Below are 24,866 nucleotides of genomic sequence, written 5' to 3'. Positions count from 1 at the left end.
TTTCTCCACCCCGTCAGCCCTTTCCATATGCCACGGTGCTCCTTTGAAAACGTGAGATAATGAGGGTCTCAGGAGAGAACAGGCCAGAGCAGGATTGCTTGGTCTAGATCTGTGGACGCTGATTAATCCAATGGTAGGCCATTCCTTTCAGAGTCACCCTAATTAGTTTATGTTAGCTGGAGAAGGTCAGGGGGGCGTGTTCGACTGAGGCCTTTTCTTTAAATGCCACAATAGTGTGATGATCTGTGGATGCAGGTGCAGCATTCGGCTGCTTTTATGTCGCTGAGCCGCTTTGGGTCTCGGTTGTACGGTTCAGTTGCAACCTGGCAAAGACAATGAGGTCTTTTACTTGTGAGTATATGACATTTTTGAAAACAAGCCTCCAGCCATCTAGTTTTCCTTTCTCAGGCTTTCCAAGTTCATTAGTCATAAACTCAAATATTATAATGCTCTACAAATAGCACAGGGAAAACCCTCAGCATTGTATGTGGTATAGTGGTTGAAAAACTGAAAAGGCTGCAAGCCAGGACTTCCGAACAACTAAAGACTATGGAGAATAATTTACTGGTAGTCTTGGCCTGTGTGATTGTATTTCTAACCCAGAGCAGACCCAGTATATTCAAACCACTTTGAATTAGTCACTATGCGAATAAGAAGTTTCCTTGAAACTTATCACCATTTACGTTGACTGACTTCATATTTATGGCAAATGCAAATCCTTTTAATGATTGACTGTGATCCCAAATTCCCCCTAGCTGTGTACATCATGAGTCCTTAGTAACAGCCCAAGGCAACCCAGCCAGGCTTCTCTCACACAAAGCTCTATACTTAAGACAGGTCTAACTCCCTTCCCCATAGGCCATGCCATGCTCTCATCCCCGTATTTAACATTCTGACGTCAGAAAGAAGCAGAGGAGGCAGCAGAGGAGACTTTAATACTAAATCTCTCCCCCTGTCATTATCGGCCCCTGTGACCGCCTATCAGAGGCCCTTGAGTGATGTGGGAAAGCCTGTGCCCTGTCCTCCCAACTCCTGTAGGCCAGGCCGCCTGTTCTGTCCAAACCAAACTGAAAACTACAGGACAGGAACAGCTAGGGTTGACATCAATGAGGCGCCGGGCTCTTTATGCCCACTCTGTGGTCAGGAGGAGAGAAGCCTGGATATTAATCTCTTTTACTCACGTCTTTCCTCGCGTGTTTCCTTCCTCTTTCCCCTCCTCACCATGAAAGCTATATATCTGCGCTCTCAATCACATTACAGCTTAATCAAATAAAGACAGGGAGTGTTTCTTTTGGTAGCTGCTGCAATTACAGTCGCAGCTGGAGGAAGCATCCTCTCCAACACCGATACTGTGTTTGGACGGTAGAAAGAAATTAACGTTCTGTCCTCAGCCCAGCTCGGAGTGATGTATAGTGGCAGCCACTCTTTGCCTGTTTTGATTTAACCTGTAAAACATTAGATGGATTGATAGATAACTAACTGCTTTAAACAGATGGTATTCCACATAAAATGACACAATATAGATCCAAAAACATCAAGATTATCTCTAATAAGTAGTAAGTAGTTAAATGCTGACTGTGAGAAACCTCATTATTATTGTGGCTTTTCAAACACCTGTGGTGAAGTGAAAAAACCCAAACGTGCCAACTCAGTCAGTCAGTCCACCAGCCCATGTGATGTGGGCCTTTATGAGAGGACACCTGCAGCACCCGGCGTCCTCAGTCAGCTTTGTGAAAGCCTCGGAACTGGGTGGGGGACAGAGGGGAGAGCTAGAGGGCCAGACCCAGGTTTGTGCCCCGAAGGCCTTAACTATCACTCCAGTCCATGGGTTGCCTTTGGCCTTGCTAACTGTTCCATGAAATGGGCCCCAGGAACAGTGCAAACCTCCCAGAAACAGGCCGCTCACTGTTAGCCAACAGTGCTCTCTTTGTGTGAAAATTGTCAAAGCTGGCCCTTTTCTGCACCGGTCCTGCCTTTCTTTTGAGCCTCAGCTGTGAGCAAACAAAGCTGGCTTAAAGGTCTGCGTGATGGTTAGCTAGGTAGCTGGCTAGCAGCATTAGTGTTTGTGTCAGTGAGAGCAATGTAGTTTGTGTTTCCCGTGTGAGCAGGTGGGCTTTCATTGACTAATTAGAGAAGATAACAATTACTCGCATAGTAACATGCATGTACCCTCATGGTAAAAAATATACGCTTTCAAATCTAAGGTTTTACACATGATGACATAATAAAAATGCTCTAGTCTTTCCCAGATCTGAAAATTAGGGAAATACAGCCTCAGATAAACAAAAACACATGACATATTACAACAAGTCATTATACATTTAACAAAAACTAAGACAAAATGCAGAAGCAGTATGTGTAAAACTAAGTACACCCTATGTGTAGCTAGTACAACTACAGATAGCAACAATAACTTGAATTGTTTCCTTTTCTGCACAGGTCCATTTCATTCCACCCATCTTTACAATGCAGTTTTAGTTCTGTGGATTTTTATTTTGCACATCTCTGTCCCACCACAGCATTTCAGTCAGGTTAAAGTGTGAATTCAACCAATGAAGCACCTCGATTATTTTCTTTTTTAGCCATTCTGTTGCTTATTTGCTGCTGTGCTTGCGATCATTGTCCCATTGGATGACCCAGTTTCAACCAAAAGACACTCTTCCAGACATCTTGTGATTTGTGCAAACCTAAGCTGCGCTACTATGCTTTGTTTTGTTTTTGAGAGAAGAGGCTTCCAAACAAACCACCGTTCATTCTTTTTCTAATTGTACTGTCATGAATTTTAACATTTAATATGTAGAGTCTAAGATGTATCTCTTGGGTATTTTGCAGTTTCTCTGAGTAGTGCACAATCTGACCCTGGGGTGAATTTGACGGCCACTCTTGGGAAGTCAACTGTCTTGAACGTTTTCCACTTGCGAATAATGTTTCTCACTGTAGAATGACGTCAACTTCAACTTCGAAATGATTGGGAATGGCCTCATAACCCAGGCAGATGGGCAACAACAATCCTACTTATTACTTATTTAATGTCATTGTTGATGTCGTTCCTCTTTGACATTGTGTTATCACACACCTGAATGGCAATTTATTATTTGTTAAATGAATGCTAAATGGCACAATATGAAATGTCATGTTTTGTAGTTCATCTGAGGTTGTATTCATTTTTATATTTTCATTATGTTCTGAAAAGTAAATTGTTCCATTTGAACGAGTATGTACTTTGTTTTTACAATGATGGTATATTCTATTATAAGTTTATGGTGCTTTATTAGTTCAATATGTTTGCATGTTGGACTCACACATATGCTTTTCTTTTATATATTTATTTTTCCAAACTCAGTCTGTGCATCTTGCACAGAGGTCACAGAAAGAGTTGTTTGCAAGTTGCCAGATAATGTCATCATACTTCATGTTACTGAATACAACATCACCAAAATGTTGAGCAATAATGACTCATTTCATTACACGAAGGCGTATAGAACCTTGAATTTTGTTATCAGCTATAAGATTTTTGCAACATTACAGTGACTTTAAGGGTAAAACAAATGATTTTATACATGCATAAATCATCCAAGCAGAGTTGATTGCTGTTTATTTCAAATAATGTTGATTGTGTTGTCACGGCATAAAATGTTTTGAGGGAACAGAAGAAACATTTATTAAATGCTATCTGTTATGGGGTTTCATCTGTGGTTGAAATGGACCATCAAGTCACCACAGCTTTTGGTTCACATGAGTGAACTCCCTACAAGATTTCTTCATTTTCAAAGCTGTGTGTAACACAGAGAGGCTATACAGCACTACAAAAATGAGCAATAACTACAAGTGCCATGGCAATGATAAATGCTTCACCATATTTACTGAGGTGGATAAACTCTGCTACAGCAGCTTTTTCCTTTTTTCCTCTCCTTTTGGATGGAATGGAAAACCAGTAGCACTTGGTTTAACCGCATTTAACTTTGCATAATTGTTCCCAAGGTTGCTGTTTTTTATTTCTAGGTTTTCTGTGCCAATATAATTCAATTTCTGTGGCCAAGCCAAATATTTGCAGCATGGCTTATGCTTCTAAACTGAGCTGTAGTGGGCAAAAGTGGTTTTGCCTCGCCACCAGCACTGCACAGACAAGGCAATAAACAGATTCGCTGCTCATCAACAACAAATCTGCTTCTAATCACTGATTGTCAGTGTCATTCCTTCCTCTGTTTTACAATAAAATTTGCACGATTAGATCAACGCGCAGTCGTCCAGAGCACTGAAGTTTTATTATGCTTCAATCCTTCAATCCACACCTTGCTCGGCACTGAACCTCATGCTGGATGGCTTGTTGCAGCTGTTTACTACTCCACTGGAACAGATGACACAAACTAGAGGGAGTCAAAGTCATTTACAGTTAGTTAAATTCCCTGCTGAGAGGCCTTGTTAAATGTTTCTTCCACAGACTTTGCTGGGAAATATTTGCAATGGTTTCCATCCAGATCTGGGTCATTCGGTTCCACATTCACTGCACAGGTGAGCTGGAGCAGGTTTGTTTGGCATTGGTCATTGGCTGTCCTTTCCTTTCCACAGGGCTGGGAAAGCAGCACCACAAACAGCTTGCAACAACAAGAGATGCTTTTGTCCAGCTTACCGCAGCGAAATGACACCGCTAAGCTACCTGCTGCCAATGTTGTCCAGGTCTCCCAGGACAGTCCCTGGGGGCTACCAGACCTGCTGCAGGCCAGACAAATAGATTCAGAAGGAGAGTGAGAGCCCTCGGGAGAATAGGTAACACTGTCAGCCGGTTGTTCGGCTGCAGCATACAGATGAAAACAACCTCTTTCACATGGAGTGTATTTTGGCTTTCAGAGCTATAATCATAGATGATTAGCCTAAGAACTCAATTCCGAGCGGGAACTATTTCTTATTCCTGTCACACTGTCAGAAATTATATTTACCTACCACTTTTCCCAACTGTCTCAAGACATAAAGGGCAACTTCACTGATCAGTGGAAATCAGGCAGGGGTGTTATATTTATTTTAAATATTAAAAGGGTTCACTTCATTTCATAGTGCATGTACAGGTTCACACGTATGACTGCAAGCTAGCAGGGATGCTGTGGTGTTCCACGTGGCACATTCAGGCCAAAAAGGAGAGAGCCTCAAATGACAATTTTTAAAAACAAATTAAACTAACTGTTTATAAGGAATCACTTAAAAGAACCCAAATGTAACACAGCTATGTGCTAACCTAATGGTACATGTGCTTTAAATGTTGGATAAACTCGCAACAATCAAACAAAAGCCAATGAAACCTATTTTGGTGTCTTTTAAGCACAAGAGAGACGTCTCGAGAGGAAAACAATACCATCCAATCAGCAGCAGTATCATGCAGTGGGAAATGGAAATGGATCTGTTGCGATTGAAAAAAAAATGACTGTTCAATGCGGCATCATTTCCTTCTAAAAAAAAACGAAAAACGAAAAACGCACCAAAAAGCTTTTGTATGACATTAATATGACAAATTAGTTTAAAGCCCTGAAAAAGTAGTAAGTAACTTATTAGACTCTGTTGTGTATACATGATGGAAAGGCTAGGGTTATGATATTAGGGCTACAAAGTCAAGTTCTCCTGGCAATCCCAGTACATCATCTTGTTGCCAGACCACATCAGCTGGTGGCTGAAGTGATGCCATTCTTCATCAATCTTCATTTGCTAATTCAGTTCATGAGGGGCTGGAGCCTATCCCAGCTGTCATGGGGCAAAGGGCGAAGTACACCCTAGAGAGGTCGCCAGTCTATTGCAGAGCTAACACAGAGAGACACAACCAGTGACACTGAAATTCAAACCTATGGTAATTAACCATGCATGTCTTTGGAAGCTGGAGTACTTGGGGAGAACCCACGCAACCACGGGAAGAAGAAGCAAAAAACAGAGAAAGGCCCCCAGCCAGGAGATTTGGACCCAAGACCTTCTTGCTGTGAGGTGAGAGTGCTAATCACTGCACAACCTTGGTTTCAATCTGCATTTTGTACAATCAAATCTCCTGTGGGACACAACGTTTAAGCTATTTTACCCTGCCTATAATCACTACTGTCTTGGCAAGCCGCACTGCAACCCATCCGCACCTCAGTTTCCCCTTTTCATGCTGTGTCTGAGTTAATCAATGATCAAAATCATCTCCTGTCACTAATAGCCAGTATATGTGTGTGTGCACACATGCATGCATGTATGTGTGTGTGTGTGTGTGTGTGCATGTGTGGTTTTGCATGAGGTTTGGCTTTTCATTTATGTACATGGAATAACAGGGAGATCCCCGAACAAAGCCATACTGCCAAATATAAATTACTGCAGATGGAAACAACAGTTCCCCTTTGACTATGATGGTCCTGGTGGAACTGAATAAATCACAGCTGGCAATAATGATGGACCAAATCACTGCCACAGTGTCCTTCACAGTACAGTGGTCCCTCGCTATTAGGCGTTTCACCTTTTGCGGCCTCACTGTTTCGCGGATTTTTTGTGTGCAAGAATGCGGAATGCGTTCAGCTCGTCAAATTTACATAAATCTTCGATCGCTAGCAGTGTGACTCTGAAGTGCTGTACTGTATGTTTGTACGTTTTCTCCCCAACAAACTCGACAATCACCGTCAAAGGCAACCGTGGGTGCATTTGGTTTCATTCTATAATACTGAACTTATTTTTCTACGAAGGTTTGAACTTTGAGAGTTTAAACAAGAGAGAAAAGTGTGAAAATGTTCATGACTGTCTGAGAAAAGTGTATAAAGTGTGTAGTAACGGGTTTTACAGCCTTAAAACATCTATAATAATTGTAAAAAATAAAGTTGGCTACTTTGTGGATTTCACCTATCGTGGGTTATTAACTAACTCCCATGATAAACGAGGGACCACTATAGTTGAATAATTTGGTTAATGCATAATCACAATAATTCAAAGGGTTCTCTAACTGCATATTTTATATAAATAATAACAGTTATTTTTTAGTTTTGCATGTTTTTTGTTTTTGTTCTGTATGTTTTATCCTCTTAGTAATATTTTCATAATTCTTTTCATTTATATATAATCAATACGAATATTATTCTGAAATTTCTAAACGAAGGCTGGTTTGCTGTTTGTTAAAGACTAAAGGACCTTGACATGTTAAGGACTGATGTCACCCGTGGCCTGATCGTCATCTCACAACAGGTGCAGGCTTCTCTTTGGTCTTCTAATACTTATCTTCCTTCTACAGATCAGCATAGGTGGTCCCTCTTTTCTATAGGACCCCTATGTTTCTTTTACCACTCCCCTCAATTTATCCCCAGTTCTGTTTCCCAGTCTCACTGAGGTGTCAGTGCCAGAAGAAATGGGATGCATATTTCTGGGCGCAAGCTGCGAGTTTACCAGAGCATATTTTTATCATGAAAAGCCAACACGGAATAGGACGGCCACGCACAGCTGCTGGTCTAATTTGCTCTAAGCATGTACAAATAGGACGGCCCACACAGACCATAAAAGTGGAGTGGAGGTTTTGCTCAACGCGGCACTTTTGTCTGACCAGAGGCATTGGGACGCCTTCCAAAGAACAAACAGATCACAAAAGAAAAGAGAAGCGAAAACACACAAAGGCACTCTCACATGAGAGTTAGGAATACAGTAGAAGAACTCAAGAAGATGGACTACTGCTGCTGAACTATTCGAAGCAATGTTTGCGAAAACAAATTCCCTTTTATGCTGAATAGATGAAGTTGTGTGACATGACCTCATTAAATTCTTAAGAGTGGCTTCTGATAAATATAACAATGGGATAAAAAAAAAATAGCTTGTTTCTTCCTTCGATTTAATTTTTTGTTGTTTTTTTGAATTAATCAAGTCAATGTTGATGAACATCAGAATGTAAACATATAAACTGCTAACAAATTCTCAGCGCTGCTTTTCACCTTCAGACCAATGCACCTCCTGTTCATTCTCCATACATTTTATTGCACCACGGAAACTTTTATTTTCTCTCAAGCCAATTGCTCTGGAAATCCCCTGTAGATCCTACAAGTCTTGAACGTTGGTGAAAGTATATACTACATGCCTGCGCATGAATTCACACACATGTACAAGCACACACATACACACACACAACCAACGGGCGTGCTTACATATGTCTGAACGGGGTTCCCCTTTAGACACCAGATAAATAACTAACTTCAAACAGTAAACTAGGTGCTAATGAACTGGATCCTGACAGGGTTTGCTTTCCGCGAGCAAGGACCCACCCCACAATGGATTCATTCACGGGATCTCAGCCATGGAAAGTGTTGGTAAAGTAATCCCACTAGAGTTTATGTGACCTTTTCTAACTCTCAGTACGTCTTTCTCCTGTCGTGCCTTTAAGGCTTGGCCAAAGAAAACACTGACCTGCATCAGCTGATACAGGCAGAGGCGACCCATATTTGCATCTTTTAAAATGGCACCCATTCACAACCGGTTGGCAAATGTGGTGAGGAAAGGAACACAACGCCCAGCTTCCTCTTACGCTGTACCTGTGAGATCAGTAATGGTCACTTCAAGGTCAGTGTCAGTGGTTGTTTCTTCTCTCTGGGTCTGGAGCACCGGACGTGGCTGGATGGCGTCTGAATGCTTCTGTGCAGTCCTCAACATGCGTGACCTGCAAGAAAATATGTTATTTAATCTTCAAAAACATATGGGCAATGTTCCCACCGTGTGTCTGTGTGAACTGACAGACCTAATAAAAAATCGCACCATTGCTTGTGACTTTATGCAACGTATTTCAGATATTCCTACAGGAACAGAGACGTCAGCCGCTTCAAACTTTCATGCACACCTGCTGAAACCGACAAAGTACCGTTTTCAACAGCTAAGGACTGTGAACTCATCAGGTTTAATATCTGAAAATGTCATCCATGTGTCCTCGTTTTAATTTTGCACAAGCGGGAGCATCTGTCCTAGGCGAGCGATCACTGTCTATCCACATGTCTGTGCTCATTCATATCTTTTATGCTTCTGGGCAGCAAAGCGATGAAATACTGCCCCTGACAGGTAAAGCGATATGCTATGCGATGGAAGTTGTTTTACAGTAGCCCATTTTCAGAAAGAAGCTCAATATTTAAACATATGATATCCTGTTCCAAACCACAGTTCAGAGCAGCCTCTCTTCTAAATGCGAGGGTCACACTGCACTGACAACCTGTATTTATGGCTATCTGACCTGACACCATGAAGTTTTATTTCCATCAGATGTTTCCATGCAAGAAGAAGTGAACAGGGAAAAAAGGGAATATCAGCGTTGGCTGTTGCGCATGGAAAATTCTAGTTTAATTGTAAATCCATGAATTTGTATGTTTTAGCTTTACTTTCAAATTTCCCCCCTTTTTTAAGTATTTTGAATTTTGATGGGATTGGCCTTAGCTTGGTAACATTTTTCAATTTTTACAAGGGTCCAGTGGTTCTCAAGCACGACCGTAAGATCCTTTTACTAAAGCACCTTTAGCTCCACCCGTATAAACAAACAATTATTTTAGAAATAAAAGAGCCTTTCTGCAGGGCTCTCAGTGCAGCTTAAGGATTACATAACCTATCAGAGGTGGCGTTGGAGCTATTCAGACAAATACAGGCACTTTTCATCAACTCATAGACTGTTTAGTCACTGTGTGTTACACTGTACATCAGTAGATATATTCTCTATTGATGATCACGCCTCGCCTGCTTCAACTCGCTTGACTGAATTCAAAATGATGCTGACATTTGCAGAACAAATACCCTGCATGTTCTTCTTTGTTGACTTTTTTTCCCAGTTTATTTTTACTTAAATAAATAACGGTATGAAATTTCATGAGGGCTATGGGAATCCATGGCTTAAAAATAAATCAATTCACAAGAAGCAGACATGATTTTAACAGCTTAAAAAAAACTATAACACTCTGCAGGCCACAAGGATGTTTAGCCTTTGTTCCCCAGAGTCCTGCACTGTCAAGAGCCTCTCTTGTGCTGTTTCTCAGGGTTTCTGACCCCCTCAGCACCTAGTCCCACGGGACAAAACATGTGGTTTTGTTGGATTGGAGAAATTGGAGAGTTCGGCAGGATGCAGAGGCAGAGGTGCAGGGGATATAACCTTATAAAAACAACACCTTTGAACAGTGTTTGAATCAGTATTAAGCCATGAATGAGGCCTCCGCTGACACGTCAAAGAAGACGGTGAGGTAAGTCAGTTCCTTGTTGCATTCGTTACTCCCTCTCACCTATCCCACCTCCCCATCACATGCCTCAAAGAACACCCCTTCACCCTCCCCGAGCCCACCTCACCCCCCAAAGCATAGGGCTCGACAGCATGAATGGAGCATTGTGATGCGTCTCCGTCACGGCAGTGAATGTTTTTCACTTCCATTTGATCCGTCGGCGAGGCTGCTAATTGGGTAAGCGTGTTCCCAGGTCACCGGGAGGTTTCTCTTTCCATAAATACAGAGCACCGACGAAGGCTTCTACAGATGTTGTTTCCCACCCGCTTCCAAGTAGGTTCAGACCAGCTTCAGGCAGTAGATGTAATTTATTGTGTCTAAAACCACAGTCCAAAAGCCTTCCTTCTCTTTCTCTTCAATCGGTCTAAAGACTACATTTTATCATTCTCCCAGGCATCGTAGCATAGGTGATGTTTGTCCTTTCCTCCAGCTCGGACTGTGTGTACCAAGTTGCTCTTAGAACCACAGGTGTCATGATGACATGGGCACGGTGTCCAGCCTTGACAGGTCCAAATTATGTTATTTTCCATTCATCCTTAAACCAATGACACGGTTTATGAGGCTCAGGGTTTATTTGTTTGTTTTTGTCATGGAATTTACATTTCCTCTCTTACATAAGGCCTCAACACAACCTCATGTGCCAGCACCAAACACTCACAGCAAAAACAGAGAGCTCCGACAAACTCACATGCATGTTTGCTACACCTAATCTTTGGTGTGTGTGGTAAAAAAAAATTAAATAAAATGGTCACAAGGCCAGAGAGAGTGTCCTTCAACCTGAGTGCCAAGGTTTTTGTCCGCATTGGCACTCATCCTGCTATGCTGAGTGGTCCATGAGTACTTTCCAATTCCAAGGCTGTTCTTCTGCACTAGAGTCGGACACCAGACTCGGATGGGACAAGTAACAGGAGTCTCTCAGTTAATCTAAAAATATGATTTTTATTCTAAAAAAGCAAAACAAAACAAGTTTTTGTGAACCAAGAGATGACTTGCACAATTAGAAAGCAACATTAGTCTCCTTTTGAGACATCACAAACAACTTTATTTGCATTATCACAGTTGATTTTACTCCATCTAATGTTGTGGTAACTTTAGTGGCCACTGTCAGCTCTTTCTTTCTGTCTCCAGAGCAAAAAATAAAAAAAATGAATAAAAAAAAAATGTAAAAGGAAAAAAAAAAGTAATGAAGTGACATAATTTTAACTACTTTAAATGCTGACTCGGAATTATATTTGTCCATTATATAACACAGAATTCAAACCTTAAAAACGCTATTTAGTTTACTGTTTCATTTAGTCATTTAAATAAAGAAATGCCTCCTAGCCTTCCCTCTTCCAACACTGGTGTGGTCCAATGGCGCCACCATGTGGTACCAGAGGAGTTATCAGGTTTTGAAGGGCCATCATTTCCTTCAACAAGACTGAATATGATTTCAAACGGGATTTGTCTCTCTGCAGATAAGTGCAGTCATTAACAGTATTTCAACCTATGCATATGTGTAATAAGAGATATAATTGATATAATTTGGGAGTATAAAATTTTGTAGTAGAAAAAGCTGTTGTTTGGTGTGATTTTGCCAGTGGAAGGCAGACAAGATCTAATAGGTCAAAGTTCACAGTGTTGATGATGTGACAGAGTTATTACGTCCTTTTCCATGAAGGAGATGCTCTTTCATTCAATTTAAAGATATTTATCTTAAAATACAACATCTTGAATTTTATCTCACACTAAATCTGACTTAAACGAAAGCAGCCTTATAGGAAAGTTAGCACATTCATCTTTCCTACGGTGGCGACATGAGGTTGATGTCCCTGCCCAGTTTTAGAATACATTTCACTCTGAGGCGAAAGTATAGATAGAAACCAGGGGGTGGCAGGCTACACACATGGCCTCACTTCATGCCTAAATGACTAACAAAAAAACCACGAAACACACCTACATATTAAAAGCTACAAAGCTGGCTGTGGCTGGGTGGTTGTCAGTAGAACACCATCTGTACAAATGGTAAAAAAAAATGCTAACCATCTTTCTTACTGATGTGTTTCATAAGCTGGCAGTACGACTATGTGGAAAAGGCAAACTCAAATGATTCATCTTGATTTACTCATTGAGGAGGATGTGGGAATTATTGAAGGTGGGCTGATCAATTTGAGGTATATAACTGTTTGTGTTGTTTGAGGTCTGCAACTTTAAAAGCCATTTAAACAAAAATAATAATCCTGTTAGGATTAATAGTTGAAAACATTACAACTTACAAATGGACCCTCATGCAAGGGTTCATTTATAAATGCAACTTTAAATGTAAATACAATAAAGTTATAGTAAAAACAATAGAAAAAAGGACAGTCTATCTGTCCATTAACCAGTGGTTAGCAATTTAAATGCAGTAAAGGAAGACTAGGGGCAATGCTCACTTCTTCAAAGAAGAAACAGGTTACACTTTACGGATACACTTACCTGTACATGCTCATTTAGACTGTCTTTCTACCTGTGGAACAACTGCAGAGTTACTTCACTTGTGCAAATTTAAACTAATGTCAATTTTATCCTCTGGTTATCTGAACAAAATGACCATGTACAGCTAATGTAATGCTAATGTAGTTGCTGCTAACTAAAATACAAGACTGTAATATGGGTGCCATACCGAGTGCAAATGTAACGGCTACAATCACAGGCAACTTGTTTGCCTGAATGATGACATATTTTGTCACATATTTCACTTTAAAATGAAAATACATGCTTCTTTGTATAAAATGCTGTCTTTTATATGTGTTAAAACAATATTACCCTACGTATTAGTTAAGCCACAGCTGCCCTAAATTAAGTGTTGGTAATTACCAAAATTATTTTTTATCTTTCTGTAATGGTTAATTCACATTCAAAATTAATTAGTTAAAAAGTTAACTCAAAATTCTTTTTTTTTTTATTGTTAAAACAACGATTGTTGTTATCCATGAATGTGCCGGCTGAAATTTGGGTATAAAAACGTGAATTCAGTCCAGTGAATTCCATGATTTCTAGTTTTAGTTTTCTGAAATACATTTTTCTTGTTTTCATGAGAGGTAGTCTAACAGATAAATAAACAGAAACAAACAAACAAATATACACAGTATGCATTTTTAAATACATATATAAATATGCTCTTCACTTTTTTGTGTTATTTTGCAAAGCTCTGTTCAGTCATTTGGTCGTATATTACATAATATTTGAGTAAAATGTACTTTGTATTTACATCATAAAATAATATCTAATTATTACAAGAACAATGGCAAGATCTTTTGAAAAAATAGAAAGAACTTTTTTTGGCCTTGAACATACAACCTAAAATAACCAACATCTAAACAAATCTGAAAGTACATAGGCCATAAGGTAATGTGATTACTTTGAAGATTTGTTCGGTTTGAGACACAGTGGGTTAGCATGATGTACTTTTTCAGTGCTACAATTTCCCGCATCTACTCTTATAATTACCTTCAAGAGGTAATTATAAGGGCAACTGTAACAATCTGACTTTCTGCATTAAAATGAATACGATAATCTTACTGGTCCTTATTAGCAAAAAGATATTAACAGTACTATGGTGTATATTTTTGTTCCTCAGAAAGATGATTAGCATTTCAAGTAGTCTGTAAATTATGAAGGTAAATTTTTAAAAAACAACAACAAAAAAGTCTCCTAGTATAATGTCAAATTAAATTTAATAAGCTCGTTTTGCAGTGTTGGTTCTGCTAACATCTCTTATTTGAGCCAACTAAGAGCTATTTATTTCCACAATAACAAAGTGGTAATAAAGTGACAGTATTAGCTGAGTGGTTGAGTATGTTCACTGAAATATTTTTGTTAGCACTGATAAACTTGCTAGTTTTAGCTTGTCTGTAGCTTTTAACCACTGAGACGGACAGTATGGTAGTTTATCTATTTTATTTCTCATATTTTGCTGAAAACAGTTAAACAGCCGTCCGTATACTGAGGCTGAGAACAAACTCACCTCTGTAGGATAATATGCTACGTGCACCTCGGCCACTTCCTCCTACGTTCCCACCTCCGTTCTCTACCTGTGCGAACTGGGCGTGTTTTACTCCCAAAGGAACCTCATTCTCGGGGTCAGTCCACTTCCCAAGAAAATATCCAGGAATAGCTCACTGGCAGGAAACTTTAATTTAAGGTAAGAATGGGTTTCTTATTCGCGGTTGGGAAATTTGTTACCGTTATTTTACTACGGAATTTGATCTCTGACGAAAAAAAATCATAACACATGATTGCGATGACCCTGTTGGGGTTTATCCGTAGGCCTATATAGGGCTCAGGGATTCATGTACCCCAGGACTGTTCAGGGAATCCTGAATTCTTGGAATCCTGCTGTTTATGAAAGTTTCTAGAGAAAGTTTGCTATCATTTTTTTTTCAACTTATAATAATTTTTTAATGATTTAAGGAGTGTTTCTGAGCTTAGTGACTATTTACAGTGAATAAAGAATCGTTGAGGCCTTTTTTAAATGTGGTGTGGGTGTCCTGTATGAGGAGTTCCAATATGAGATCTCACTGAATTGTATATTTTGCATGAATATATTTGGTTTTCTCTTATTAGAGCTTTTGCATTAAAACAAATTTGCTCCATCAATCAGTTTTTTTTGCAGCTAGTCTAATACTGTGCCAGTGAATTCATCATACACCGACACATCTCGACAAGCTTTCCCTCAGCAGGCATGCAAGCTCCAACTTTTTACTGCACCCTACAGCAGTGTGTGTATATAAAAAAAAAGCATCCTCCTGACAACACAGTATCAAAAGGTCTGGTCTTTCACTGGTATACAGTGTTGCTGTGAATAGTTCAAATGAGTTTGTGTCAGAGTTTTCATGTCTTTATTTCCCACATTTCAGAGCTCAGATCTGATATAAGTGTAGGCTGGTGCAGTGTGTGGAGATTGTTGTTTTGTATGATCTCTCCTGCACCAGATTCGTGTCCCTGCTCGTCACACATTCCGCAGCTGTGCTGCTCCTCCTTCTCCCCCTTTCCTTTCTTATCTGCCTTATGTCTTTCATCCATCACTCTACCTTATTAACATCAACCAATCAACCCCCCAGATGTGTGCTGTTATACTAGGTTGTGTCGTCTTAGTTAGTGCATGCTGCGTGCTCTGCAGTCTGATCTGTTTTTCTTCTGCCCGTCGGTGTGTTCGCTGGTGTCTTATTTATAAATGCTATTGAGTGAGGGGAGTAGATCGGGGGCTGCAGTATCATTGCAGAGACACTGCAGCAGAAGCAGAGTTCGAATCTACTCCATATGCGGCCACTCAGAGACAGAAACAGTAAGGGATGTGTGGTGGTGAAATCTTTGCCAAGTAAATCAGGATGTTGAGAAACACTCAATCCTCTGACTCAATCCCAGACACTTCCTTATTATCCGAACAAAAGGGATTATCAAAATAATCCACATATTTTAGTGGAATTCCCCTCACTAAGTGCTTAATTAGAGATAGTAGTTTCCTTCTAAGATCCCCTGTGCTGTGCCCCTGTGGTCGCGTTCACTAAACCTGTGAGCACCCCCACCTTTTTTAATAATCTCTTCATTGTCTTTTTAGAACACGACCATGGTCACACCTGCAAAATATGGAGAAACATCGTGGCAGCTATCTGTGCAGGTGGATCAAAAGGAAGGTGATGAGTCCATGAAATTTAAGATGAGGGTGATGGGAGACTTGCACATCGGTGGCCTCATGCTTAAACTGGTGGAGAAAATCAGTAAGTGTGCTTAGCACGGATGTGTTTCTGCATAGTGGTTGGAAGGAATTTGAAAAGTGTGTAACTACAAAGGCTAACAAACAACCTCAACCTACATGTGGTGCTACAACAGCTCTGTTAGCCAAGCCACACCCTTGTTTGAGCTGCATTCTTCTACACTACAGTGCCATTGTGTTGTCACAGTGCTTGTGTAGCCTCGGGGGCCAAAGTTCAGCCAGTCTCTGATCTGATATCAATTTACGCTCCTCAAAAACACAGAGGAGCTAATGTGGCTAACTTGAAGGCAACTTTATGGAGGTGATTCAAAGAGCATGGGACATAATAAATGACTAAGCGGCTTGTCATCAACAGATGGATTTCAGCCCAGCACCATAAGATGATGTCAGGTAGACTCATTAAACCACACCACCTACACAACCGTGGGAGCAGGAAATATTTGTGACGCTAGCAGATGTAGTTGTTGGTGAAGTATGTTACCTACAGAGCCAGAACCTCCCCCTGAAGGCTCTTTAAATCCGACATGTAAATTAGTGCAATAACTTTATGTGTGAACTACCCCTTAAACCTGACATGTGATAATAATATGCAGGTGATAAAATGTCTTACTTAATACGTCTGCCTTGCAGAGGCTCCTCAGGACTGGTCGGACCATGCTTTGTGGTGGGAACAGAGGAAATGCTGGCTGCTCAGGACCCACTGGACCTTGGACAAGTATGGGATTCAGGTAAGATGAATTCTTACACCCAAAGGAATGTGGAATTCCCCTTAAAATATCCAATGGGAAAGTGTTCTCCAGTCAAATCTAGCTAAATAAATTACGTGTGTTCTTGCAGCTCTTAAAGGTGTAGAGAGGTTTTATATAACACGTTGGAAGCTATTAAATAAAATTATATCCTCTCACTTAGAGACTGAGAGAAACTCTTATTGACCTATTCAGTGTAGCCAAAACCATATAGGTATATAATCTATGTTTCATATCTTATCCAGTCAAGCAATGTTTAAGCCCAAATACAAACCCTGATTCCAGTAATGGTGTAAAAAATGTGGACAAAAGCACCAAAGTATAAATTATTATTATTATTTTAAGTCTCATTTTTTACTACATGCACACCAACATGATACTGATGATACTGGGTTTCCAAGACAAAGTAAATATACAGGATATATACTGAGTTGACACCTGAAATTAATATAAATACAATTAATTTTGCTACACAGGCTGATGCTGAGCTGCGCTACACACCCCAGCATAAACCACTGCTACTGCAGCTTCCCAATATGAAAACCATCCAAATGACCGTCAGCTTCTCCAATGTGGTCTTCAAGACGGTGATAGACATCTGCAGAATACTCAGTAAGCGTCTCTGTTTCTTCTGATTGCTCTCTCCTGCACCATTACAGCTTTGATTTTGGATGCCTCATTCACCGTTCTAAGTTCAAGGTTCAAGTTCCTTCCCATATTCTTCCTGTCGGCTCCTGCTTTGCACCATTTCAGACATTAGAAGACCAGAAGAACTGTCACTGCTGAAGCCTCCGGATGATGCCTCCAAAAAGAAGAAGAAGAAAGATAAGGACTCAGAACAGGAGGACATTTGGGACATAGATTTACTGAGTGGGGGACCAAGTGGAACAGGTACTCTGAAAGAAAAAGATGTGCAATAGGAATAGTCTTTCATGTGCCTTGAAAGACTCTGTAAGCCTATCTAAGGGAATTGGTGCTGTTTACAATGAAATGTGCATTTGATTCTTTACTTTCTGTGTGCTGCATTTTGTATGACGTTCATTTAACGTAAAGAAAAAGGGTATATAAACATACATATATTCATAGCATATGAATAGAGCATCCCCACCTTAGTTTTTAAGTTTTGCACAGTATGTAGTGCATCTGTGATCTGACAGGGCACATTTCTCAACAGTGAGATCTGACAGAATTGTTCAGTAAGCTGCCGTGTTCTCCAGGAACACCCACTCTCGCACTCTTCCTCTGAGTACAAAGTTCATACTCTGCACCATCCTAAAAATCGCTCCGTCTTCAGTCTGTAGCTCAGTTTGTTTTGTTTTTCTCTCACCTTTTTTTTTCAAGTTATATTCGTACTTTTGCTTCTTGGAATTTGGATTTTAAATACAGTACCTTTATATTTAGTATAAATATGAAGTTATGTTAAATCTTAGCTAATCATCAGCCCTTTATTTCCCTCAAACTAGGCCCCATGTATAGTAAGACCATGAAAGCAACCTATGACCCAGAGAATGGGATGCCAATGTCTGCAACCAGCGTTTGGTTTGGAGAAAACCCTCTTGCAGAATCTCAGGCAAACTTGCCACCTGCCGAGCTGGCCAAGATGTATCAGCCGTTGTCACTGGTGGACAAAGCAGTCAACAATGCAGGGTAGAAACCGACCGGATTTCCTATCTCAAGCTGATTATTAAACAATCATATTTCTTTCCCTAGATAGACATTTGATTTGGTTGTTGCTATAATAAACAGGTGGTTGGACTCATCCCGTTCACTTATGGAGCAAGACATTCAAGATTATGACAAGCTACTGCTGCGCTTCAAGTACAATGTCTTCTTTGACATCAATCCTAAGGTAAGAGATCCAAGGTGATCACAAAAAATGGAAAAAATAAACTGTTGAAGCCTATAATTGTTGAACTAAAACCGCATGTGTCTATGCGGGCATGTTTTTGTGTTTTAGTATGATGGCGTCAGGATAACCCAGCTATATGAGCAGGCCCGCTGGTCTATCCTGCTGGAAGAGATAGACTGCACTGAAGAGGAAATGCTCATGTTTGCATCTTTACAGGTGAGAAAAACTTGCCATTGCAGGAAGCAAGCAAATTATTTTTTACAGTTGAAGCTGTTTTAATGTGGTGCAATGGTTGCATCATTATTGTTTGCTTGCATATACTACGTGTGGAAGATTATTAAATGTAACCCTTGTAACCTTTCGCAAGAGGATAGTTTGGTTGATGAGTGTCAGGGTTAATGAGAAAACTGTTGTGTGGCCCAATAAAATAACGTTAATAACAAGAAGCACTCGGAGAGCACAAACCTCCACCAACTCAGCTCACTATCTATCCGATATTTCTTTTTAGGGGAATAGTTTTCATTTAGTATATTTACATTTTGTTTTCTTTGTTCTTTTTAAATGTACTTTCAGAGCTTTGCAGCAAAACCAAGAGCCACGTGCAGGTTTTTGTTATTTGCTCTGTTGAAATCCATTTTAGTATATTTGACAGATTTCGCATATAATTTTTATTTATTTATGTGGATTTAATAGATGTGTAATTTCACTGTTTAAATATTAAGTAATTAAGTTAATTGAAGTTTATTTTGTTTTCCCCTTCAAAAAACATATTGAAAATGTTTACATGTATTCAACTTTTTATGTATTTAAATGGTTATAACCTGTTACTATAACTAAGTTATAATAATTAATGAGATATTTAAAATATATGTCATTCATACACACAGGAGGAGTAGAAAACGTAGTTTTAAATAGCTCAGTATGGCATTATTGTCACTTTGACTTTCAGATCAATGTATTGATTTTGAAGGAGAGGTCAAATGTGATGCGATATTTTTAATCATGTTTATATGGTACTTTCTATATGCTGATAATACGCACCATAGGTTATAAGGCTTTTTGTCAATTTTCAATTAATAATTTTAATGGCTTGTTAACATGACCTCAACCTACACACATACAAAGTTTTACCAGGATTCATTCAAAACCTTTTGTTGTGTTTACAGACAGAATGCCATGCCAACTGTAACAAAAACACAACTTTCTTGGCAGAAGTAATAATGAACTGTATTTCTATAGCACCTTTTAAAATAAAAATGCCAAGATGCTTCGCATAACAAATTACTCCCTATTCATTTGACTGGTTGTTTTTGGATAAATGCTCAGATTTGGATCCTGAGGACTATAAAGCTATAGATTGTATGTCATTATACATTACACTAGTATGCCTTGTTTTATGATAAGTGTAAACTTTCCTTTGGTAAAGCTTTTAAATGAAGATCATGACATGCAATTCTTCAGGGCCACAGTAATGCAGCTGTTTTAGTCTTTAATACAGTTTATGTTTTTCTTTACGCTCATAGTACAGCAGAGTGAGGTGGGTGCCTAAATCCATCTGAGGACATGTCAGGACATGAGGAAAATCCCAGTGGAAGAGGAGGAAAGGAGGGGGAGGCAGGGAAAAGAGTCATACAATTAAAGACAGAGTAGCAGAAAAGCTAGTACGGTAATAATTAGAATGCCCCAACAGACACAATAGGGTCTAAGAAGCTGATTATTACCTGGTGTTTCAGCTGCAACATGATGAGTGTCCTAATTTCATCCCATCTCTGGTGACTTCAGCTATTATTTTGCAACGATTGGGACAGTGATTCAGAAATCACAGATTCAAAAGGAATGCTGCACTCACCTACACATTGGTGCAAAGCCTGGCACGCTGGGCTGTGCTCAAACCTCCCTCTGCCTCATGCCAGCCTTGCATAATCTCCTAAGTCATGTCGGAGAACTTCATTACCACTTGTAGTTGTTAAGCTCAGTGCAGATTCTTAGCTTTTGCAGATTCCTAACCAGAAGTCTTTGTCCCACCAGTATCACATTTGTAAACTGACCATGTCCACTGAACCTCTGAACAACTCTAATGAACCAGAAATTGACGAAATAGAGGCAGCCCTTTCCAACCTGGAGGTGACACTCGAGGCCGGGCACACAGACAAAATTCTGGTAAACATATTTTTAAAAACCAAATGTTTTCACCTCTGTTGCAGCTCTGAAGCTGAGGTTGATAGACAAGCCTTAGCTAATTGCATGCATATGATCATTGACAGTTGTTTGTCTTGCCCCCAGGAAGACATTACAGACATCCCAGAGCTGGCAAATTCCCTCCGACTGTTTAGGTAAAGCCAACTTTAAATATATTACATTATATTGCACAAAGATGCTAAATAGTTATTGAAGTGTAATCATTCATCATCATAGTAATGTGTGTGCATGCTGCCCTTAAATAACCAAATTTAAGATTTATAAGATCAACATTTGTTAGAGATCAAAAGCGTACTGGATAAATTCATTTTGTGTGTTTTTGTCTCTGATTCATGCTCCTGTTTTATAATGCCCCTGAGGATATCTGATAATTAATGAAAGGCTCTCAGAATTGCTGCTCTGAACGAGCAGCCTCCGTTATTAAAAAATAAGACTTTATGCACATTTTAAAACATTTATGCAGTTTTGCTTAAAAAAATTTACTTTTTCAATGCTAAATCAGGCCAAAAAGACTGACGCTGCGCCCATACAAAGAGTACTGGTTTGTATTTAAGGACACCACCATCTCTTACTACAAGAACAAGGAGGCCTCCAGTGGAGAACCAATAGAGCAGTTTCACCTCCGAGGTCAGTAAAAAGAATTGTGTGAAAAAATGATTAATAAGTTTGAATTTAAATGGGCCCTATTATGCTTTTCTTTATTTCATAACGTATATCAAGGTGTTTCCTTGCTCAGAAAGGGTCTCTGTTGGGTGACTAGTAAGTGACCATGTTATTTCCTGTTATTTATGGCACTTTGATTATCAAATGTAACAATATGTGGGCTAAGGATATATATAAGGGATCCTATGTACCAAAAGATCAGGACTCACACAGCATACCTCGCTGTAGCTTCTCTCCTCCTGTCATCCCCCCAAAACCTCATCCTAATGGAGACTGTGTCTACTCACAAACCACCAAAAAGAATCAGCAACAAATGATTAAAGCATAAAAAGACAAAGAAAGAACTCCACCAAAAAGTAAAAGTGTTAAATATGGATTATTTACCTTTAGATATCTCTCTTCTAAGTCCCTGTTAGTAGATAATGTAATGATAATAATCAACATGTTGATTTTTCGGCCTTACAGAAACCTGGTTACAGCAGGATGAATATGGTAGTTTAAATGACAACACCCCCAAGTCATACTAATTGTCAGAATCCTTAAAGCACAGGCCGAGGAGGAGAACTGGCAGCAATCTGCCAATCCGGCTTGTTAATCAACAAAACAACCAGTCAGTTTTAATTCATTTGAAAGCCTGACTCTTAGCCTTGTAAATCATAATTAGAAAACAAAAAATAACACACACAAAAAAACAGTTTTATTTGTCATAACTACAGTCCTCATGGCCCCTATACAGAGTTTCTCTCTAAATATTTTGCCTTTTTATCTGATTTTGTGCTCCACTTTCATAAAATAACATAGTGGAGGATTTTAACATTTATGTAGCTGCTGAGAACAACACGATCTACATGACATCATAAACACTGCATTTAATCTGTTATTAGAATCAAATGGATTCTGTCAAAATGTAAATAAGCCCACCCAGCATTTTTATAACACTCTGGACCTTATTCTTACATATGGCATACAAAATTAACAGTTAACAGGATTCCCCGAAACCTTCTTTACTGTAGGGGCTTTATCTTACAATATAAAGCACCTTGGGGGGACTGTTTTTGTAATTTAGTGATATATAAATAAATTTGAGATGAAATTTAATTTTAATTGCTGTTGGTAATGGTTTCAGTAAGAGCAGATGTTAGTTTATTATGGTCACATAGGCACATAGCTAGCACATGGCTGATCAAATCCTCTGTTTAAAAGGAGCAGCCAGTCAGTCAGTAGAAGAAAAGGAGGGAATGAGAGGAGCTGAAACCAGTTGTGGATGAACTGAAGAGCTGCAAAGACCCAGTAAAAGATGAGAAAGAATTATGTTAAACTATGAATATGCAAAGCTACATTAATAGAGACAAACACTAAAAATACATAGCTGGAAAAAAAGGTTAGTCTCCCACTGAGAACCAAATGAGAATGATCATTTCCCCTCAAAGGCTAGAAAAACAGAGAAACAAAGTATTCTGATCATTTCATATATGATGTGAAATTGAGATATAAAATGTAATTCTTTAATATACATTTTTAAGCTGCCACAAAGACAGCAGTTATATTCTGTGACAATATTCTGTTGGAGATCTGTTGTATCTATCCATTCTTATATTACCATCTCCTCTTCTCGATTCCCAGGCTGTGAGGTGGTCCCTGATGTCAACGTCACTGAAAAGAAGTTCGGCATCAAGCTTCTGCTGCCAGTGGCTGATGGAATGAATGAGGTGTACATCCGATGTGACAATGTAAGGCCCACCTTATCATTCATATAAGTAAAGAGAATGTTTTCAAAGCAAAATCTTTACTTTTTGAGATTTTGTGCTTTTTTTTCTGTCAATACCAGTAAGTCTTCTTTAGTAAAAAAAAAAAAAATTCCTTGTGTATATTTGTGTATATAAACATGAGAAATTTGAGGCGAACTTTACACCTTGTTATTCTATTCCTTCCCTTTGGACCAGGAAACCCAGTACGCTAAGTGGAAAGCTGCATGTGTCCTCGCTTCCAAAGGCAAGACAATGGCGTACAGCTCTTACAAAACAGAAGTGAAGCACATTCAATCTTTTCTGCAAATGAAGAACCTGGCGCCCCCTCCTGGTCAAGCAGCTCCTGACGTTGAAACAATGGAAATGAATGCGGAGTGTTTTGTTTCTCCACGATACGCCAAGAAACACAAGACCAAACAGGTTTGTCATACTTTACTTTGCCGACAGCTATCTTTTTTTTTTAAGTATTATTACTTAATTTGCCTTTGATTTCTGGATCAAGCTGACTGCGCGTATCCTCGAGGCACACCAAAACATAGCACAGCTGTCTCTGGTGGAGGCCAAGATGCGCTTCATCCAAGCATGGCAATCACTCCCAGAGTTTGGTATCAAATACTACATTGTCAGGTACGGTGAAAGGACCGATATAATAGACGTTCAATGTCATTTATGAATGATAATCCAAGAGGTTTTCCTTTTGCTTATTTTTCAATCATTCAGATTCAAAGGGAGTAAGAAGGATGAAATTCTTGGGATTTCATATAACCGCATGATTCGTATTGACATGTCCACTGGGCTGCCTGTCACCACATGGAGATTCGCCAACATGAAGCAGTGGAATGTCAACTGGGAGATAAGACAGGTGAGGGATTGTTTTTTTCTCCCTTCATTCAGGACATTTCTGGTGGATTATCTACAGACAGCATTACTTTAAATCCTGAATCTCTTGTATGTAATTACAGGTGACCATAGAATTTGATCAAAGTGTGACAATAGCCTTCTCCTGCGTGAGCTGTGACTGCAAGGTAGTCCACGAGTTCATCGGTGGTTACATCTTCCTCTCCACGCGATCTAAAGACCAGAATGAAACACTAGATGAAGAAATGTTCCATAAACTTACCGGAGGCCAAGAATGAGCAAAGATGTATTAGTTTATGCTTTTTTTTAAAGAGCATTGATCGCTTATTTACATTAATGTTACAGTGTGAAAATAGAGCACTCATCAGTAGCTGCAGTGGTCCATAAACACTGACACATCAGTGACAGAAGAAATGTGATACCAGATCACAGTGAGATAAAGTGACATAATTTTACCCAGAAAAGAATGTTATAATCGTTTTTCATCATATATCTTGTTTTAATCAGTTACGCCAATGTTCCCCGCACTAGGAAAATAACGCTGTTGATGTAAATATGTCAAGACTATGTCAAAAGTCTGGATGAACTGATGTTTTTAAGAAGTACACGTTTTTTTCCAGCTGCAGAAATGTACTCATTTCAAAAAGTAAAAAGTAATTAAAGGATGTTTTTTTTATTTTGCAACTTGTTTCACATTTCTTTTTATTAGCTTACAGTTCTTATAATTGGTCCTTTTTTTCAGAGAGTTTAATGAGCTCTGTTGGACTGATACTTATATAGTATCATAGTACCTTGCTGATCAATCTGATCCTTCAAAGCACTACAAGTCTCATTAATCAA

General features: G+C 39.3%; 1 protein-coding gene and 1 long non-coding RNA gene across 5 annotated transcripts; one reads left to right on the top strand and one right to left on the bottom strand.

The window, feature by feature from the left end:
• Positions 1-191: 191 nt before the first annotated feature.
• Positions 192-14,299, bottom strand: LOC102081797 (uncharacterized). The gene is made up of 3 exons (XR_265900.3): positions 14,215-14,299; positions 8,514-8,638; positions 192-323 (listed from the first exon to the last, which is right to left on the bottom strand). It is a non-coding gene; the product is annotated as an uncharacterized LOC102081797 (long non-coding RNA).
• Positions 14,286-24,710, top strand: fermt1 (FERM domain containing kindlin 1). Of its 4 annotated transcripts, none has more exons than XM_003440798.5 (16): positions 14,286-14,391; positions 15,808-15,967; positions 16,594-16,691; positions 17,186-17,321; positions 17,463-17,600; positions 18,173-18,356; positions 18,456-18,558; positions 18,667-18,774; positions 20,587-20,718; positions 20,842-20,891; positions 21,260-21,384; positions 23,044-23,150; positions 23,364-23,588; positions 23,671-23,795; positions 23,889-24,030; positions 24,131-24,710. In XM_003440798.5, exons 2-16 carry the CDS (start codon positions 15,817-15,819, stop codon positions 24,302-24,304), a joined length of 1,998 nt encoding a protein of 665 aa, XP_003440846.1. In that variant the 5' UTR covers positions 14,286-14,391; positions 15,808-15,816; the 3' UTR covers positions 24,305-24,710. The 4 variants fall into 4 exon arrangements, with proteins under 4 accessions (XP_003440846.1, XP_019201580.1, XP_019201581.1 ...); XM_019346036.1 differs by lacking the exon at positions 14,286-14,391 and adding an exon at positions 16,319-16,353 and having other exon boundaries at positions 15,867-15,967; XM_019346037.1 differs by lacking the exon at positions 14,286-14,391 and adding an exon at positions 16,319-16,435 and having other exon boundaries at positions 15,867-15,967.
• Positions 24,711-24,866: the final 156 nt, after the last annotated feature.

Source organism: Oreochromis niloticus, linkage group LG15, assembly GCF_001858045.2.
Source record: "Oreochromis niloticus isolate F11D_XX linkage group LG15, O_niloticus_UMD_NMBU, whole genome shotgun sequence".
NCBI classification, from domain to species: domain Eukaryota; kingdom Metazoa; phylum Chordata; class Actinopteri; order Cichliformes; family Cichlidae; genus Oreochromis; species Oreochromis niloticus.
This window is presented reverse-complemented; position numbering and strand designations above follow the sequence as displayed.

Bases quoted from the DNA above. Each gene is read 5' to 3' on its own strand.
- fermt1 (XM_003440798.5), top strand. From the start codon at position 15,817: ATGGTCACACCTGCAAAATATGGAGAAACATCGTGGCAGCTATCTGTG. The intron at 18,775-20,586 runs GTGAGAAAAACT...TTGTCCCACCAG, and splicing joins TCATGTTTGCATCTTTACAG to TATCACATTTGTAAACTGAC. The intron at 23,151-23,363 runs GTAAGGCCCACC...CCTTTGGACCAG, and splicing joins TGTACATCCGATGTGACAAT to GAAACCCAGTACGCTAAGTG.